This window comes from Melopsittacus undulatus, chromosome 2 (genome assembly GCF_012275295.1).
Source record: "Melopsittacus undulatus isolate bMelUnd1 chromosome 2, bMelUnd1.mat.Z, whole genome shotgun sequence".
NCBI lineage: Eukaryota > Metazoa > Chordata > Aves > Psittaciformes > Psittaculidae > Melopsittacus > Melopsittacus undulatus.
The window spans coordinates 54,562,104-54,575,708 of record NC_047528.1 but is presented as its reverse complement, the minus strand read 5'-3'; the positions used below and the strand labels follow the sequence as shown (position 1 = coordinate 54,575,708).

General features: G+C 40.5%; 1 protein-coding gene across 3 annotated transcripts in view; it reads left to right on the top strand.

The window, feature by feature from the left end:
* The window catches only part of FGF14 (fibroblast growth factor 14), a 399,679-nt gene that overhangs the window by 258,618 nt on the left and 127,456 nt on the right, over positions 1-13,605 (top strand). Inside the window, exon 1 of one of the 3 annotated variants that reach the window (XM_034074467.1) lies at positions 8,537-8,729. The exons of the other annotated variants lie outside the window; for them this stretch is intronic. Within the exon in view, the coding sequence (XP_033930358.1) occupies positions 8,537-8,729 (193 nt within the window). Of the gene's footprint in view, positions 1-8,536; positions 8,730-13,605 lie in introns of those variants that run through there. 3 annotated transcript variants of the gene reach the window in all.

Genomic DNA, 13,605 nt, shown 5'->3' with positions numbered 1-13,605 from the left:
TCTTAAATTCTTTTTTTAGGTCAAAGCATTTGTTGCTTGCTTTGCTGGATTTTTTTTAACATATAAATGAAGTATAGAATAAATTAATGTTTCTATTGGAGAGGAAATAAAATGGAAATATGCAGCTTGATATAGCAATTGCCATGGGTAATGATGAAGCTAGAGATGAAGTAGACTGATTATCAAAAGAGAAGAGGGAAAAAAAACCTGGCATCTAAAAAGTTATTTTTAATCAGTATTTTTCTGGTGGTATTTTGGTGGGTTTTTTGGGGAGGGAAGGGCGGGCTGTTTGGTTTTTGTTTGGTTTTTTTTTTGTTTGTTTTTGTTTTTTTTTTGCATCTGTTGCAAAGAAGCTCAGTCAAAAAAAATAGTGAAAGAGATTAAGAAGAAAAGGGAAAAAAAAAGGAAAAGACACTTCCTGTTCTAATGCAAACTGCATTATCATGTCTTATTATCTAGATTAAGTAAATAGAAGCCTAAGCACACTTATTTTCCCCCCAGACATTTATATCTGTCATTAATTTCTCCATTCAATATAGATAGTAGACAATGCACTGGATTTTCTGTTTGATTGGAAAGAGGGAAACAGCTCATGTGGCTTTTTGCATAGATTGGTAGTTGTTTCTGAAACCCAAATGAAGGGACATTCCTGCATGAAAGAATCTCAGAGGAGATCAAGGCTTATCCTATGGATGAATGAGGCATTAGCCAGCATTGTCCTATATGTACTTTGTCTCCCTTCAGAGATTTAAGTTTCCCTGGTGAGCAGTACCCGGGAAAAGAAAAGAACAGGATTTTAGGTTTCAGAGCTTTTTTTTTTCCTCGCAAACGTATTCAAAATAACATCAGATGGTTTGCAAAACAAAAGTTATTTGAAAACAGTAGAACTGTAAGCAAAGACAGATGACTATTGAGAAGTTTGCTTGCCAAATTAATTAGGATGCCAATTTTTAGGTTAAATGATAGCAGAATACTACTTTTAAAAAAATCATTTGCTAGGGAGTGCCTTTTATGCTTTCTTCCACCACAAAATGGTATTGTGGACAGGTGTGTGTGTGTGCATGCAAGTGTGCAGGAAGTCATGTTCCAGTCTTTCCTGTCTCTGGTGAAAATCACTTTCTATACTTACGGGATTATAGCATGTATTTTGAAGGGAATCATCCTACTTCTTCTCAAGCTAGTAATTTACGTATGTCTCTGCTCATCCTGTCTTCTCTATTCAGCATTTTATTGTAATGGATATAACGTGCTTTTTCTACAAGGGTTTATGTGAGATGACAAAATCCAACACCTCCCTTGTTGAAGTCCAGAAATATAACACACTTTTTCTCACATTTTCATATGTTTTCATATCTGTTCTGAGGAAAGCAAGAGGCCCTTATATAAAGATTAAAAATTAATATTTTAGGGGACCTCAGAAAAACTGTCAATAAGCTTGACCTATATAGTTTTACTTGTGCAAGACATTAAATATTGTCATGTAATGTCAAAGTCTATAAAAGGAACAATCCCTTATGCGTATGCTGCTAAACATTCCCTAAATCACTGTTATCCACAGATCTGAGGGCTTTTCTCCTTACACTTAAGAAATTTTCCTATTGATGGCTACTTCTCTATAAGCCATGTTTTATTCTGGCACTTGTGCAGCATAAGTCAATTTGTGTTTAGGATAATATTTGTGATGATTCCAATGAGGAGACTGCAAGTGAGTTCACTGCAACCTCCATAACTATTTTTCTGTTGTGGGAGTAGGAAGCCCTACTACTATACCAGGCAGGTGTAACAGCTGACATGTTATCATGCTCTGCCAACTGTACTGACCCCAGAGGAATGTTACTGTAGAGAGCAAATTTTTCAGGAATGGCACTCCTTTTGTTGCTGCAGAACAAAATTTAGCAGACTCATGTACAGCAATTTTCAGTTACTTGGGAGAATAACAGGGAAGTCTGTTGCATGTTTCCAAAGTCGGGAAAAACAGAAAAGACCTGCTGTGGCTAGATAAGCAATTGCAACAGATGTTGTTTTAAGCTGTGCATATTAATGAAAAAGCTCTCCTTGCTGTTTTTAGGTCTCTAAATCTTAAACTGCTCTGTGCATCTGTGTGGACTAGAGATTGGGGCGGGGGGGGGGGAGATTGTTTTTCTTTGATAACAGTCGTGGTTCTGGCTTGTGTCACTAGAGCCTTGTCTGAAGCACTTTGGTGACAGATCTGCTATTAGCTTCAGTGGGAACAAAATAAATGGTTATGTATTTCTGTCACTGATAATTAAGAATCTCTCTTGAAGGTGACTATTTGATTTTTAAAGTTAAATTCATATATGTATATGTCTCTGCAGAAACCACAATGTATTTAATTTTTAATTACTTTTATAGATTTTTCCCTGAAAGTGATCTTGATACTTTTGAGGGTTTTTCTCATTGTTGTTAACTGTTCTTTGAAAGAGACTTGGAGTTAAGTTTTGGGCCTGGGTGAGCTGTCCTGAAGAGCCTCATACGATCTGTGTGCTCTTCAGATTCTCCTGTCAATCCAGCTGATTTCTTTTGTTCAGCTGGTCTCAAAATGAGTATCAGAAGCAGAGGAGAGATAGAACAAAAACGAAAAAGAGTCACAAAAGATGTCGCAGGAGGTGTGTTAAAAGTTAGGAGATGTATTTATGCGTCTTATGTTTCTGAAATATTGTTTAAAATAGCATAAGAATCTCTATTCACTTTCCTTTTCCCTGTTGAAGAATGAAGAGTTAGCCAATGAAACTGAAAATTAAACTTGAAGCAATTAAAACAGGGATTTTCCTTGACACAGCATTATTCATGAGACTTGTTACAGCAGTATAATCACTACAATTTAGCACTGGAAAGGAAGAAGAAAAGCAAAGCCAAAAAAAGCAAAAGCAAATCCAAGCAATTTAAGAACTATGTAATTTTAAATAAGACAATATCTATTTGGTTCTGTCCTATTGTTAATCTACAAGGCAATTTAACTCAGTTCTCTGAATGAAGCTGAATCCTTACTAGTGCAGAGGTACTCAGTCCGTCCAGTTGCAGACACATCCCAGGTAATACGTAAAAGATGTCACCAGTCAATAAAGAACAAATACTGCGCTAACACATTTGCTCTGAGTGGGCATAGGCAGTCATACTTCCTTAGTTCTTATGTCTAGTAATGGTGACATTGATAGTTCTCTGCATAACTAGTAATCGGATGTAGGACTTCCTTGCATGGTGGATTAACTTATTCTTACATATATTCTAATTATGCTTTAATAGTTCTTCTTACGACTCAGATACATCAAGTTTAGCAGGACCAAAACCTGTGAAGCTAAAATACGTGCAGTCCTTCAAACAACATATCGGAAGCCTACTTTAGTCTTATTTAAAGGGATTCACCTTAACACAATACACTCACTGAGCCAAAGTCATACCTATTAAAAGATATTGAACACATAGAAGGTCTAAGTAGTCAACAGTTTCAATAGGTATGACTTTGCCTCCTTAAGTGCTTTGTGAATGTTGAGACTGAAAGCTGAGTGCTTTTGATGGAGAAAGTGTGAAAGCATAGATACCCAAATTCTGTCAACTATATTAGTATGTTTAATAAACTTTGTTCCTAATGCTCATCAAAGTTTAATCAACCAGCATCAAATGTTCAGGGTGTTAAGGACTTTAAATTGCAGTGCTTCACAGTGCAGTCTTCCAAGAAGTTAACGACTTATAAGGAGAATTATATCCATAACATAGGAGAACATGTGAAACTGACCTAACTTAAAAAGTTTAAACTCCTTGCACAACACAATACTACTCTTATAATAAGCATGGAATGCACATAAAATATATGGAAAAGAATTTCTTATCCACGTTTTAGTATGTTCATACTCATATAAAAAAAAATTACCTTTTATGTTCACATATGTTTTTTGAGCCTATTATTTTTTTTAACATTGAACACTTACCAACCTGCACAGGAAGCCACAGATATTTCTCTCATCTCCTTCAAGTTGTAAAGTTATATCTCTTTGTGTCCCAAGAAAATTAAATCAAGAATTGCAAGTTACTATTTCTTACCAACAGCCTCCCCCCACCATATGTGCACACTGTGTGCCTTGCACAAGTATTAGTTTGTAGTTATATGAATAATCATGTTTGTAGAACAGAATCACATTTTCCCATGAGGCTGTTTTGTGGGTGTGGAGGTGTCTTAGTAAATAAATTGAATTCAGACACATGAATTATGGTCCTCCAAATTACCAGAAACCTTCAATAAATTTTTGATCAGTACCAACAAATGTTCAGAATCACAACCTTAGCTGATAAAAGCCCTTTGGTAATCAGTCTGCTGCCTTATCAAAAGCACCAGAATGTTGATTAAATGTACCCTTTAGAATTTATAAACAGATATTTTTTCACTGCTGAGACATCTCTGCTTAGAATTACATTGAATGTTCCCAGTGGCCCAGATGTACTCTTAAGTATACATTGCAACTGTTATACCTGAATTGGTATTTTTACTGCTAGAGTAGCCTTTGAAGTTTGAATGGAGTTTTAAGGAGTAAAGTATTAACTTTGTTTGCAACTGTAGCACACATCTTCCTGGGATATTTGTCTTAGGGTTTGATTTGATTTGGCTTGGTTTTAATATGAAGAATAGGTTCAGGATATCTGGGAGGAGAAAATGTGGGTGGAGTGTGTGTATGTGTGTACTTGTAGAAATACATTTTTATGTTGAAATCGTTTATGAAGTTTGTAGGGTTTTCATATCTGCATTGAGCAAAAATTACTCTGTAGCTTGTAACTCTTTCCTAATGCAAAACATACAAGTGGGAGAAAAAAAAATACACAAATAATAATAAAAAAAACCCCAAACACAATAAAACAAGCCACAAGTATTATGTTTCTGATTCTGTAAATTTTGTAGCCCATAGATCTAAGTTAGGCTGGAAAAAAGCAGAAAATCTTATTTTTCATCATGGAAGCCCTTATAAAAGTATTTTATGTATCGCTATTACATGTAGATTCACAAATATTAACAGTGTATATTTTAATACTGAACTTTGATGCTGGAAAATACCACACTGTAATTTACATTTTAAATTAGATGAAACAGAATGTGGTTTGTCCCCAGTAATAAAAAAAAAAAAGGATAATAATAATAAGGTTTGATACTCTAGTATACGATAAAGCATTTTATGCACACTTTATGTCTGATGAATGTTTTCCTCCAAAATTAATTCAAGCAGGTAATTTTAAATATTCTGAAACGTTTTTGGTTTAGAAAACTCCTGAATAATAATAAATTAGCAGTTAGAAATGAACAGATGGGAAAACAGAAAGTATTGAAAATCACTTCTCCCCCTCTTTTGCTTTTAATCGTTTGTTTTCATATCCTGAGTTTTGTTACTCAGAAATAAAATTCTATTATAATGTCCCAAACGTTAAAGCTAAGATATTTCCATTTGTCCTAAATGTATAAACTCACGCAGTCACTAGTCTTTAAGGTAGCCGATATATTCATACTTGTACAAACCATCTGTTAGCAGAACCTTCACTTTGACTAGAATTGCACACATTTTATCACAGGTTAAGACAGCAGATGGCTCTCTTGAGTTTTCTTTGCAAAACCTCAAACTGTAACCAACTGCTTCGCATTTCTGAGATGCAAGGAGAAAGCTATTGTTTTTGATCTCTGGAGTAAGAATCACATTTTCTCTTGTCTATAGGCATCCTGCCCATTTTCACCTTCATTCTTTCCTTTCTTTACTATCACCCTGAGAATCATATTATTGAGAAATGTCAACGTACATTGGCAAAGGCCCAGTATTTGAAGGAAACTAACGAAAGGGAACAATAGTAGTAGATAGTATACAGTGCACAGCACCATTGGATAATATAAAGAGGCCCTTCCAGTGAAAGGAAATGTGGAACCTACACCTTTGTGGAGAGTTTCTTGTGCAAAAGTTATGGCTGTAGGTATTCCTCTCCTAAATTCCTGTGAAAATTAAAGATAGTGGAGGAATGGCCTTTATTTCACTCTGCTCCCTCTCATTCATTCCTTTGTTTGGAGCTAGGTTGAGTAGGAGCCATTGGGCTGTGTCCTGTCATCTCTTCCTCTGGTGGCAGGGGATATCCCAGGGCCACACATATGCAGCCTCTGCTCAGCTGTCCATTAGGCATGAGCAGCCAGGACTGGGACAGGGACCAGGGATGGGACCAGGGATGGGGTTGGGGGACCCACCGGGACAGCATTTGGAGGAGGGCTTCTGTCTTGAGGACACTTAAGGAAGTCAATACCATGTCTTGTCTGCTGTTGGGAAGTAAGGAAAAGAAGCAGTATGCAGAACTGTAACAGTGAAATCTAAATAAGAAAACCCACCTTACTGTCTAATTGCATTAGTTAAGGTAATTGTTACTGTTGTAAGGAAATTGCTGCTTTGTAAAAATCACCAGATAGAAAATCCAATGCGTTTTAGCTGAATCTCTTTAGAGACACTCTTAAATAGAATTAAAATGTATTATCCAGATCCGATTGTGCATGTTCTGCTCCTAGTCGGTCTAGCATTAATGCAAAATCCCTGTATAAGGGAGTTCCCACCATACACTTTTGCCCTCTTTATAAAAATAGCTGTTTATAGATTAAAGGATTTAGGGAAATAAAGGTCAGTATTGGAGATGCTGCAGCCTCTGCTGAAACAAGAACTTACTCTTTCCTAGGAGGTTCTGCATTGCAAAGCAGTGAATTACGCTGGATGGATATTTACACTTCAAAGTCTGTTTTCTTTAAAGAACCATCTAATAAGAAATTAGAGTATTCTTAAAACATTATTGAAGTTAGATATTTATTACATCATATTTCCCTGTGTGAGCATCTGCCCTTCCGTATAGGATAACCCTGCATTATTTTTCTGTGTAGCTGCTGGCTTCCTTTTTCTACTTTCCTCTGATTAGTTACAACTTCAGGAAGTTTAACCATTAGCCTGGCAGAAAGTAAATCCAGGAAACATTGACCTCTTATTTGAAAAGGGAGAAGACCCAACAGAAAAGATGAATGGAAAGAGATGGAATATCATATTTTATATGGTATTTATTATCTGCAGCGTATTGCAGACTCCGTGGGGGCAGAGACTTCTTGGGGCAGAGACTCCTTAGGCATTCTGTGTCTAGCAAGCTTGGCTGGGGCTTGGTCAAATGCTCCAAAGCCCCATCCATCCTGGCCTTGAACACTTCCAGGAGTGGAGCATTCCCAGATTCTCTGTGTAATCTGTTCCTGTGCCTCACCACCCTCACAGTATGGTGTTGGTGACAGATAAATCTATCTACTGCAGTTATTTGTGGGCACCCTACAGAATTCTTTTGGTAGTTCTGAAACCTGAGAAATCAGTCAGCATTTCGAGGTAAAAGTGTGCTGGTGCAATAACCTTCTCTTCCCAAAGATCGCATCTTGGTTTGGGTGGAAGGTACCCTCCGCCTCGTACGTGTGAGTCTTCCTCAGGGCTCTTAACACCTTCGCATGCAGCAGAAACCCCTCTCTCGCCGGACTACACCTCCTGCCCCGACCGGTACCGAGGCGTGGGGCGAGGAGGGGCAAACGGGCGGGTTCCCCATCGCCCTCCCTCCTCTGCCCCACATCTTTCCCGGTCGCGAACGGGGGCAGGTACCGATATCACCGCAGGCTCGGCGGGAAAGGCGGCAGGGAGCTGGTGCGAAGCATGGCCGGGGAGGGCCGTGGGCCGCGGGGCGAGAGCCCCGTACGAATCAACCCCGAAAGCTGAGAGGGAGCAGGGGCAGCTGGCGGCGGATCCGCCGGGAACCCGCTGCTTCCCATCAGAGAACCGCTTCAACAGCACCCCCTTCCTCCGCCCCTCGCCCCCTTTGCTTTATTCTCCTGCCTGTCCCCCGTCCCTCCTCCACCCCTGGCACCCTCGCCGCCCCTCGCCTTGGGGAGGACAAAATAAGCTCCAGCGGTGCGTGCCTCTGTGTGTGTGTGTGCGTGCGTGTGTAGGGGAGGCTGGAGCGGGGTGGGACTGAAGAGCCGTGATTACAGCTCTCCCCGGAGAAGAAGATTGCTCTCTCCAGATGCTGATTTCTGAAGCACTTGGCAATCATCAGGCGGGAGCCTGGAACAGGCGGCGGTAGCCGCCCCGGCCGCGGCGATGGCAGCGCCGGGCGAGCAGGCGGCGGTGCGGGGCTGAGGGGCAAGCCCGGGAGGCGACGCTGCCGGTCGGGCTCGACCCGACCCGGCCCGACCCGCCTTGACCGGGCGCAGCTCTGCCCCAAGTCCCGCTAGTCCAGCCCGCCCGCGGACAGCCGCCACCCAAGCAGGTGCCGCTGCGCCGGGACACGGCGGGAGCGGCGGCGGGGCACCCATGCGGTGACCCGCGTTGGCGGCGGCAGCTCCCGCGGGCCGCAGGGCGGGGGTAACCCGCTGTAGCCGCGCCTCGGCCCGGAGGAGGCTCCCGCTCGCCCGCGGCCCCGGGGATGGGTCCCCGCCGGGGCTGAGCCCCGCCGCCGCCCTCCCCGCTGCCCGTGGGCGAGCCGGCGAGCAGCCATGGCAGCGGCCATCGCCAGCGGCTTGATCCGGCAGAAGCGGCAGGCGAGGGAGCAGCACTGGGACCGGCCCTCGGCCAGCAGGAGGCGGAATAGCCCTAGCAAGAACCGCGGGCTCTGCAATGGCAACCTGGTGGACATTTTCTCCAAGGTCCGCATCTTCGGGCTCAAGAAGCGGCGGTTGCGGCGCCAAGGTGCGTCCCTGTGGCCGGGCCCGCCCGCGGGGTCCCGGGGGAGGCGGGCGGGAGAGGGCAACCTGTGGCGAGAAACTTCCCGGGCCGGGCGCCGCCGCGGAGGGAGGTGGCAACCGCTGCTCCTGCCGGCGGGCGGCTCCCGGTGCCTGCCGGCGGGCCAAGGGCTCTGGGGGCACGGCCGTCGGTCGGGACCGCCCGCCTGCCTGCTGCCTGCGCTGCCGCCCCGCCCTGGGGCTCGGCTGTGATCGCGGCAGGCGGGCTCCGGGGTAGGGAGCCCGTCGGTGCAGGCAGACGGCGGGGCGGGAGCCCTGCCCGTGTGTCACCGTCTCGCCCGTGTTTCTGTTTAAAGGACAAAGAGCTCACAGTGTGGAAAGGGTTTTAAGTGCCCGGCGCCTGGGGACTGTCGCTTCCGCGCTTGTCTTTGGCAGGTGCAGGGTCCCGGTGATTCCCCAGTCACCCGCACAGCCTGCAGCGGTAGGAGAGCTGCCTGTCATCCCTGTGAATACCTAGGTCAAGGCCCTCTACATAAACACCCATAAGTTTTGCAGGCAGTTCTTTGGTGTAGATGGCTGGTAGTCATCAGAGATCGCTTAAACTAGTACCATGGTGACTGCATTTTATCCAGCAGTTTGTATTAGTACCCTAGAAATAAAAGGAGATAAATGATATTGCAGTGACTTCTCTATTTTTTTAATTTTGTGATATTGAACTCAGTATTTAACAGTGTTCAGAATAGCGATAACTTATGTTGTACTCGTCCTCAGGAAACAAGTAGTTTTAGAACAAAGGGATTGTACGATGAAGAGTGGAATTGTTAAGCATCACTCAAAACCTGGCTGATACCTACAAGTCAGTGGTGAAGTACAAGGAACCCTCTGTTACATTAAAGAATGCCACCATGTGTTGTAGTTTGGTATGTATACTATAGCTCCTCTCCAGGTTGGGTCGGAAGATAATTTTAAGAAGCATAGTCAATGATCTGCCCTGACCCTGCTTTTTTGCATGCTTTACACTTGAAATAGCATAAATGACAAATTCCATGTAATTTTATTTTTACATGGCTTTATTGCTGTAAGGATGGGTTCTTGTAACTCCTAATGTAAGCCAAATCTTGCCATTCTTAGGTAGTACAGTGGTATAGGAAAGATGAGTGAGAAAATGTCAGTGGCAAAAACCTGTGGTGGCTTCTTTTTAGGCAGTCTGCATGTGTGCTCAAATAGGTAATAGAGTGCTTGGTTTATGATAGTGGATTTACATATGTGATACTTGTTCATGAAAACCATTTGAGGGGGATTTGCTAACTGAACAATTGTTCTTGACCACCTGTGCAGCCTTATTTGGGGAAAACTGTATTTGACTATATTATGGTTTGAGGAGGAGATGACTGTCTCACAGGACCAAGATGCCAAACATTTTCTTAGGTTGGAAGAGGTTTAAAGAGACTCGTGAATTCATCCTTCCTCATTCATTCATGTTTTGTAAAGCACTTTCTGACATTCTTGAATAAGAGAACTAGATTAAAATATATTTCAGCTGTTAACCCATACCACTGCTACACCTGATTTCAGTAAGAATAATCAGGAAAAGGGCTATTTTACTTGCACAATCTGCAGCACCAGGTCCCCAAGTTTGTTATTTGAAGAATCCTTCAAATGGAGATGTGGCGATAATTTATCCATTGATTTACAATAAGGTCTCAGAATTATGCTCATCCATAAGAATTCCTGCTGCAAGAAAAATCCCATTGTATCTTTTGCTCCATATGTTCCTGATGAGCAAAGTGGTACATTAAGTACCTGTGGATTCAAAGTTGCATGCTATTTAGGTGGGAAAAACAAACAAGCAGAAGTCATTACTTAAAGAACTTAGGTAGAATAATTTAGAGTGAATAATTGGTTGGAAAAAAACCCACATTTTGTAAGGCTGGTTGCTTTAAAAGTACCTTATATGAGTTACAGAATGAACATTTATGAATCTTTTTATTTTTCTGAAACTGAGTTAAATGACCACTGAATTCTTCACTGAAATCATACTGTAAACCCATTAAAATAAGCCTTTGCCAAGCAAAATAGGATGCATTTCAAAACATCTGTTGTCAGAAAGGTGCTATGGCATTTTGACAAATAAACCTTGTGTAAATGATATAAAGTGTCATGAGAGCATTGTGAAAAATGAGCTAATCGAGATGTGACAAACCATCCGTAGCATTCTTGTATAATTCAATAGAAGAGTAGAAGTATACATAAGATATCTGTTATGTACAGCAGTTAAAGCTGGACTGTATTTCTCATGAAATAAAGAAGTGTTTTGCTATGTTCTTACAGGAAAAAGAAGTGTCTTCCTATCTTTGAAATAGTGAAGCAGCAAAAACTAATGATGCTGCTTTTTAAATGGAAAACATTTACTCTTGCACATACATATGTACGTTAATGAGACAGATAGATATACACAGCCTATGCACAGTTAACAACATGTTAGCAAACTTCTGAAAATATTATTCATTTTTAAACTCTTAAAAATGCCTGTTAGTACTGTTCACATTCAGTGTGGTTTATATGTGATCAAATGAAATTACAAGGAATAACGTTCTAAAGTCATATGTATTCTGAGCTGAATATAAAAGCTTTCTGTCATAGTGACTAATTTTCTGTTCATGGTCCTTCCTTTAGGGGCATACTAAAACATCAGTAGGACTGTGTTTTGGGAGACTCAACGTTTTGAAAGGGTAGCATTAAAGATACATCCAGGAGCTCACTCAGGGCAAAGGGTAGTATTTGTAATTGCTTATATATTGGTTCTAATGGTAGATAGTAAAATCTAAATGGTAGTTTGAAACAGTTTTTCTAAAACTTTGGTTAATGAATCAGATTGTCACAGTAATTTCTGTGGGAGACTTGTCTGATTTGCTGTTGAATGAATGAAACCATTTTAATTTACTGGGCAGCTTTGATTTGTATTGTTTAGTATTTTGATATTTCAAATTTCTTTCATCTTTATTTTATTTTACCTGTCATCTGATAAAAGAATCACTGTCATTAATTTCCAACTAGCCATAAAGCCAAGATCTTTCCTAACACTGATGCCAGACATCAATTAATTATGAATCATCCTTTCCTGGCTTGGAGGTTGTTCAGCTATAATGGTTTAATTTATGTTAATATAATCGCAAATGGGAGAATTGACAGACGAGATTTTGAGTCTTCATATGAAATAACCTTATATAACTTGGGGCCACCCCATAAAAAAAAGAAAATAAATGTCAGTTCTTCTCGTCATGCAACTACAGTGAGCAGAGATTAAAACGTATGCTTGTCACTAGTGCAAATTCAAACTTCTTCCTCTACATATCTGGCTCCTTTGCTAATCTGGAAAATCATCATTTGGTTAATTAGGTCCCTTGGGAGTGTTCTACTGGAAAATACTCAACATTTAAATGTATTAAAAACCAAGTGTGATGTTTACCATTTCTGTGTGCTAATACCACATTAAGACTTCTAAATTTATACATAGAGTGTATGAATTTTGGAATGACTTGGCCTCTGATTTTGTGCATTAATATTTATGAGAAAGAGAGACTTAGGGAACATGTTCAGAAAATGCACTGATTAGATTTTTTTTTACATCTACAAAGGTAATTTAATTCTCCAAAGGAAGCATTGTTGGAAAATTCCTCAGTTTATCAGCTAATGTTTTGTGGCAGACATGGGAGTGGCCCATAATCTCAGATGTAAGATAATTCTGTGCCTTAAGTAGTTTCTAGTTCCCCTACTTGTAGAATGGTCTAAGTGGAACTGAAATGGAGATCTGTGCACGCAGGTGTACATGCCTCATTCTCTGAAGACTAAGAAATTGCACTGAATCCCAGTCAGTTAGCTCCAGTCTTGAATGATCTGGCTTGTTCAGAGTTTCAGTGGACCAAACCCCATAGCTGTGCTTTTTTCCTATGTGACTGTCCTTAGTTCTTGGCAGTTCACTAAAGCCCACAGCTTTTGCATTGCCTAGGTACAAGACCATTTTCTATTTTTCTGGGTGTTGAACTGATGTTGCTTATTCTCCATTACTTTTCTTCAGATAAAATTGTTTAACCCACAGCCTTTTTGGAATTATAAACCCAGTCTTAACAGTACATACAGGAAATTCTAATCTTTCAAAATTTTTCCTTCATTGCTGCTAATCTGTTCAAAGGACTGCATGATCATCACAAATAGAAAATGTGTAAATACACTCTATCTTATATAAAACATTCTAAGCATATTGAAAAATTATTTTTGAACATATGGTTTTCTAGATTCAGTGTCAAGTTTTCTTTCTCATGCATTCACTATTTCATATAGACCCTTCGCTTGCTAAAGGGAAGCTTTAAAAATAAATGTAATAATTGATGGAATGCAATTCTCTTACTCTGAATTGGTCTTAGTGGCTCTAAAAGTAATGAAGTAGACGGTTTTGAGAGGAAATGGGGAAAAATAACTTTAAAACGGTAACATAATTTTGGGACTATTGATTTTTAGAAATATCTCAAGCATGGGTGATAGAATAGTGGGCATTTAATGTATATGTAGTGCTGTACCAATGTTATTTCAGAATATCTTCTATTTTAATGTAAGGTGAGCAGAAAAACTTAACTACAGCCATTGTATACTTTAAAATATTGTGCTAAAAGAAGAAATCAGAGATCAGGTAACTTCAGAGAGCAGTAGGTATTTTAACTTGTATTTTCTAAATATTCTATACTTGGTACTAGTTGAAAGTTAAAATTTCTTTGGAATTTCTCAAAGGCTTAACAGCTGTCTTGGCTGTAATTCCTTGTTTGTTTTGTCTACCGAGTAGTGTGCTGTTCAGGGGTTTAGGTGAATTCTTTCTTCCTGATAAGCAA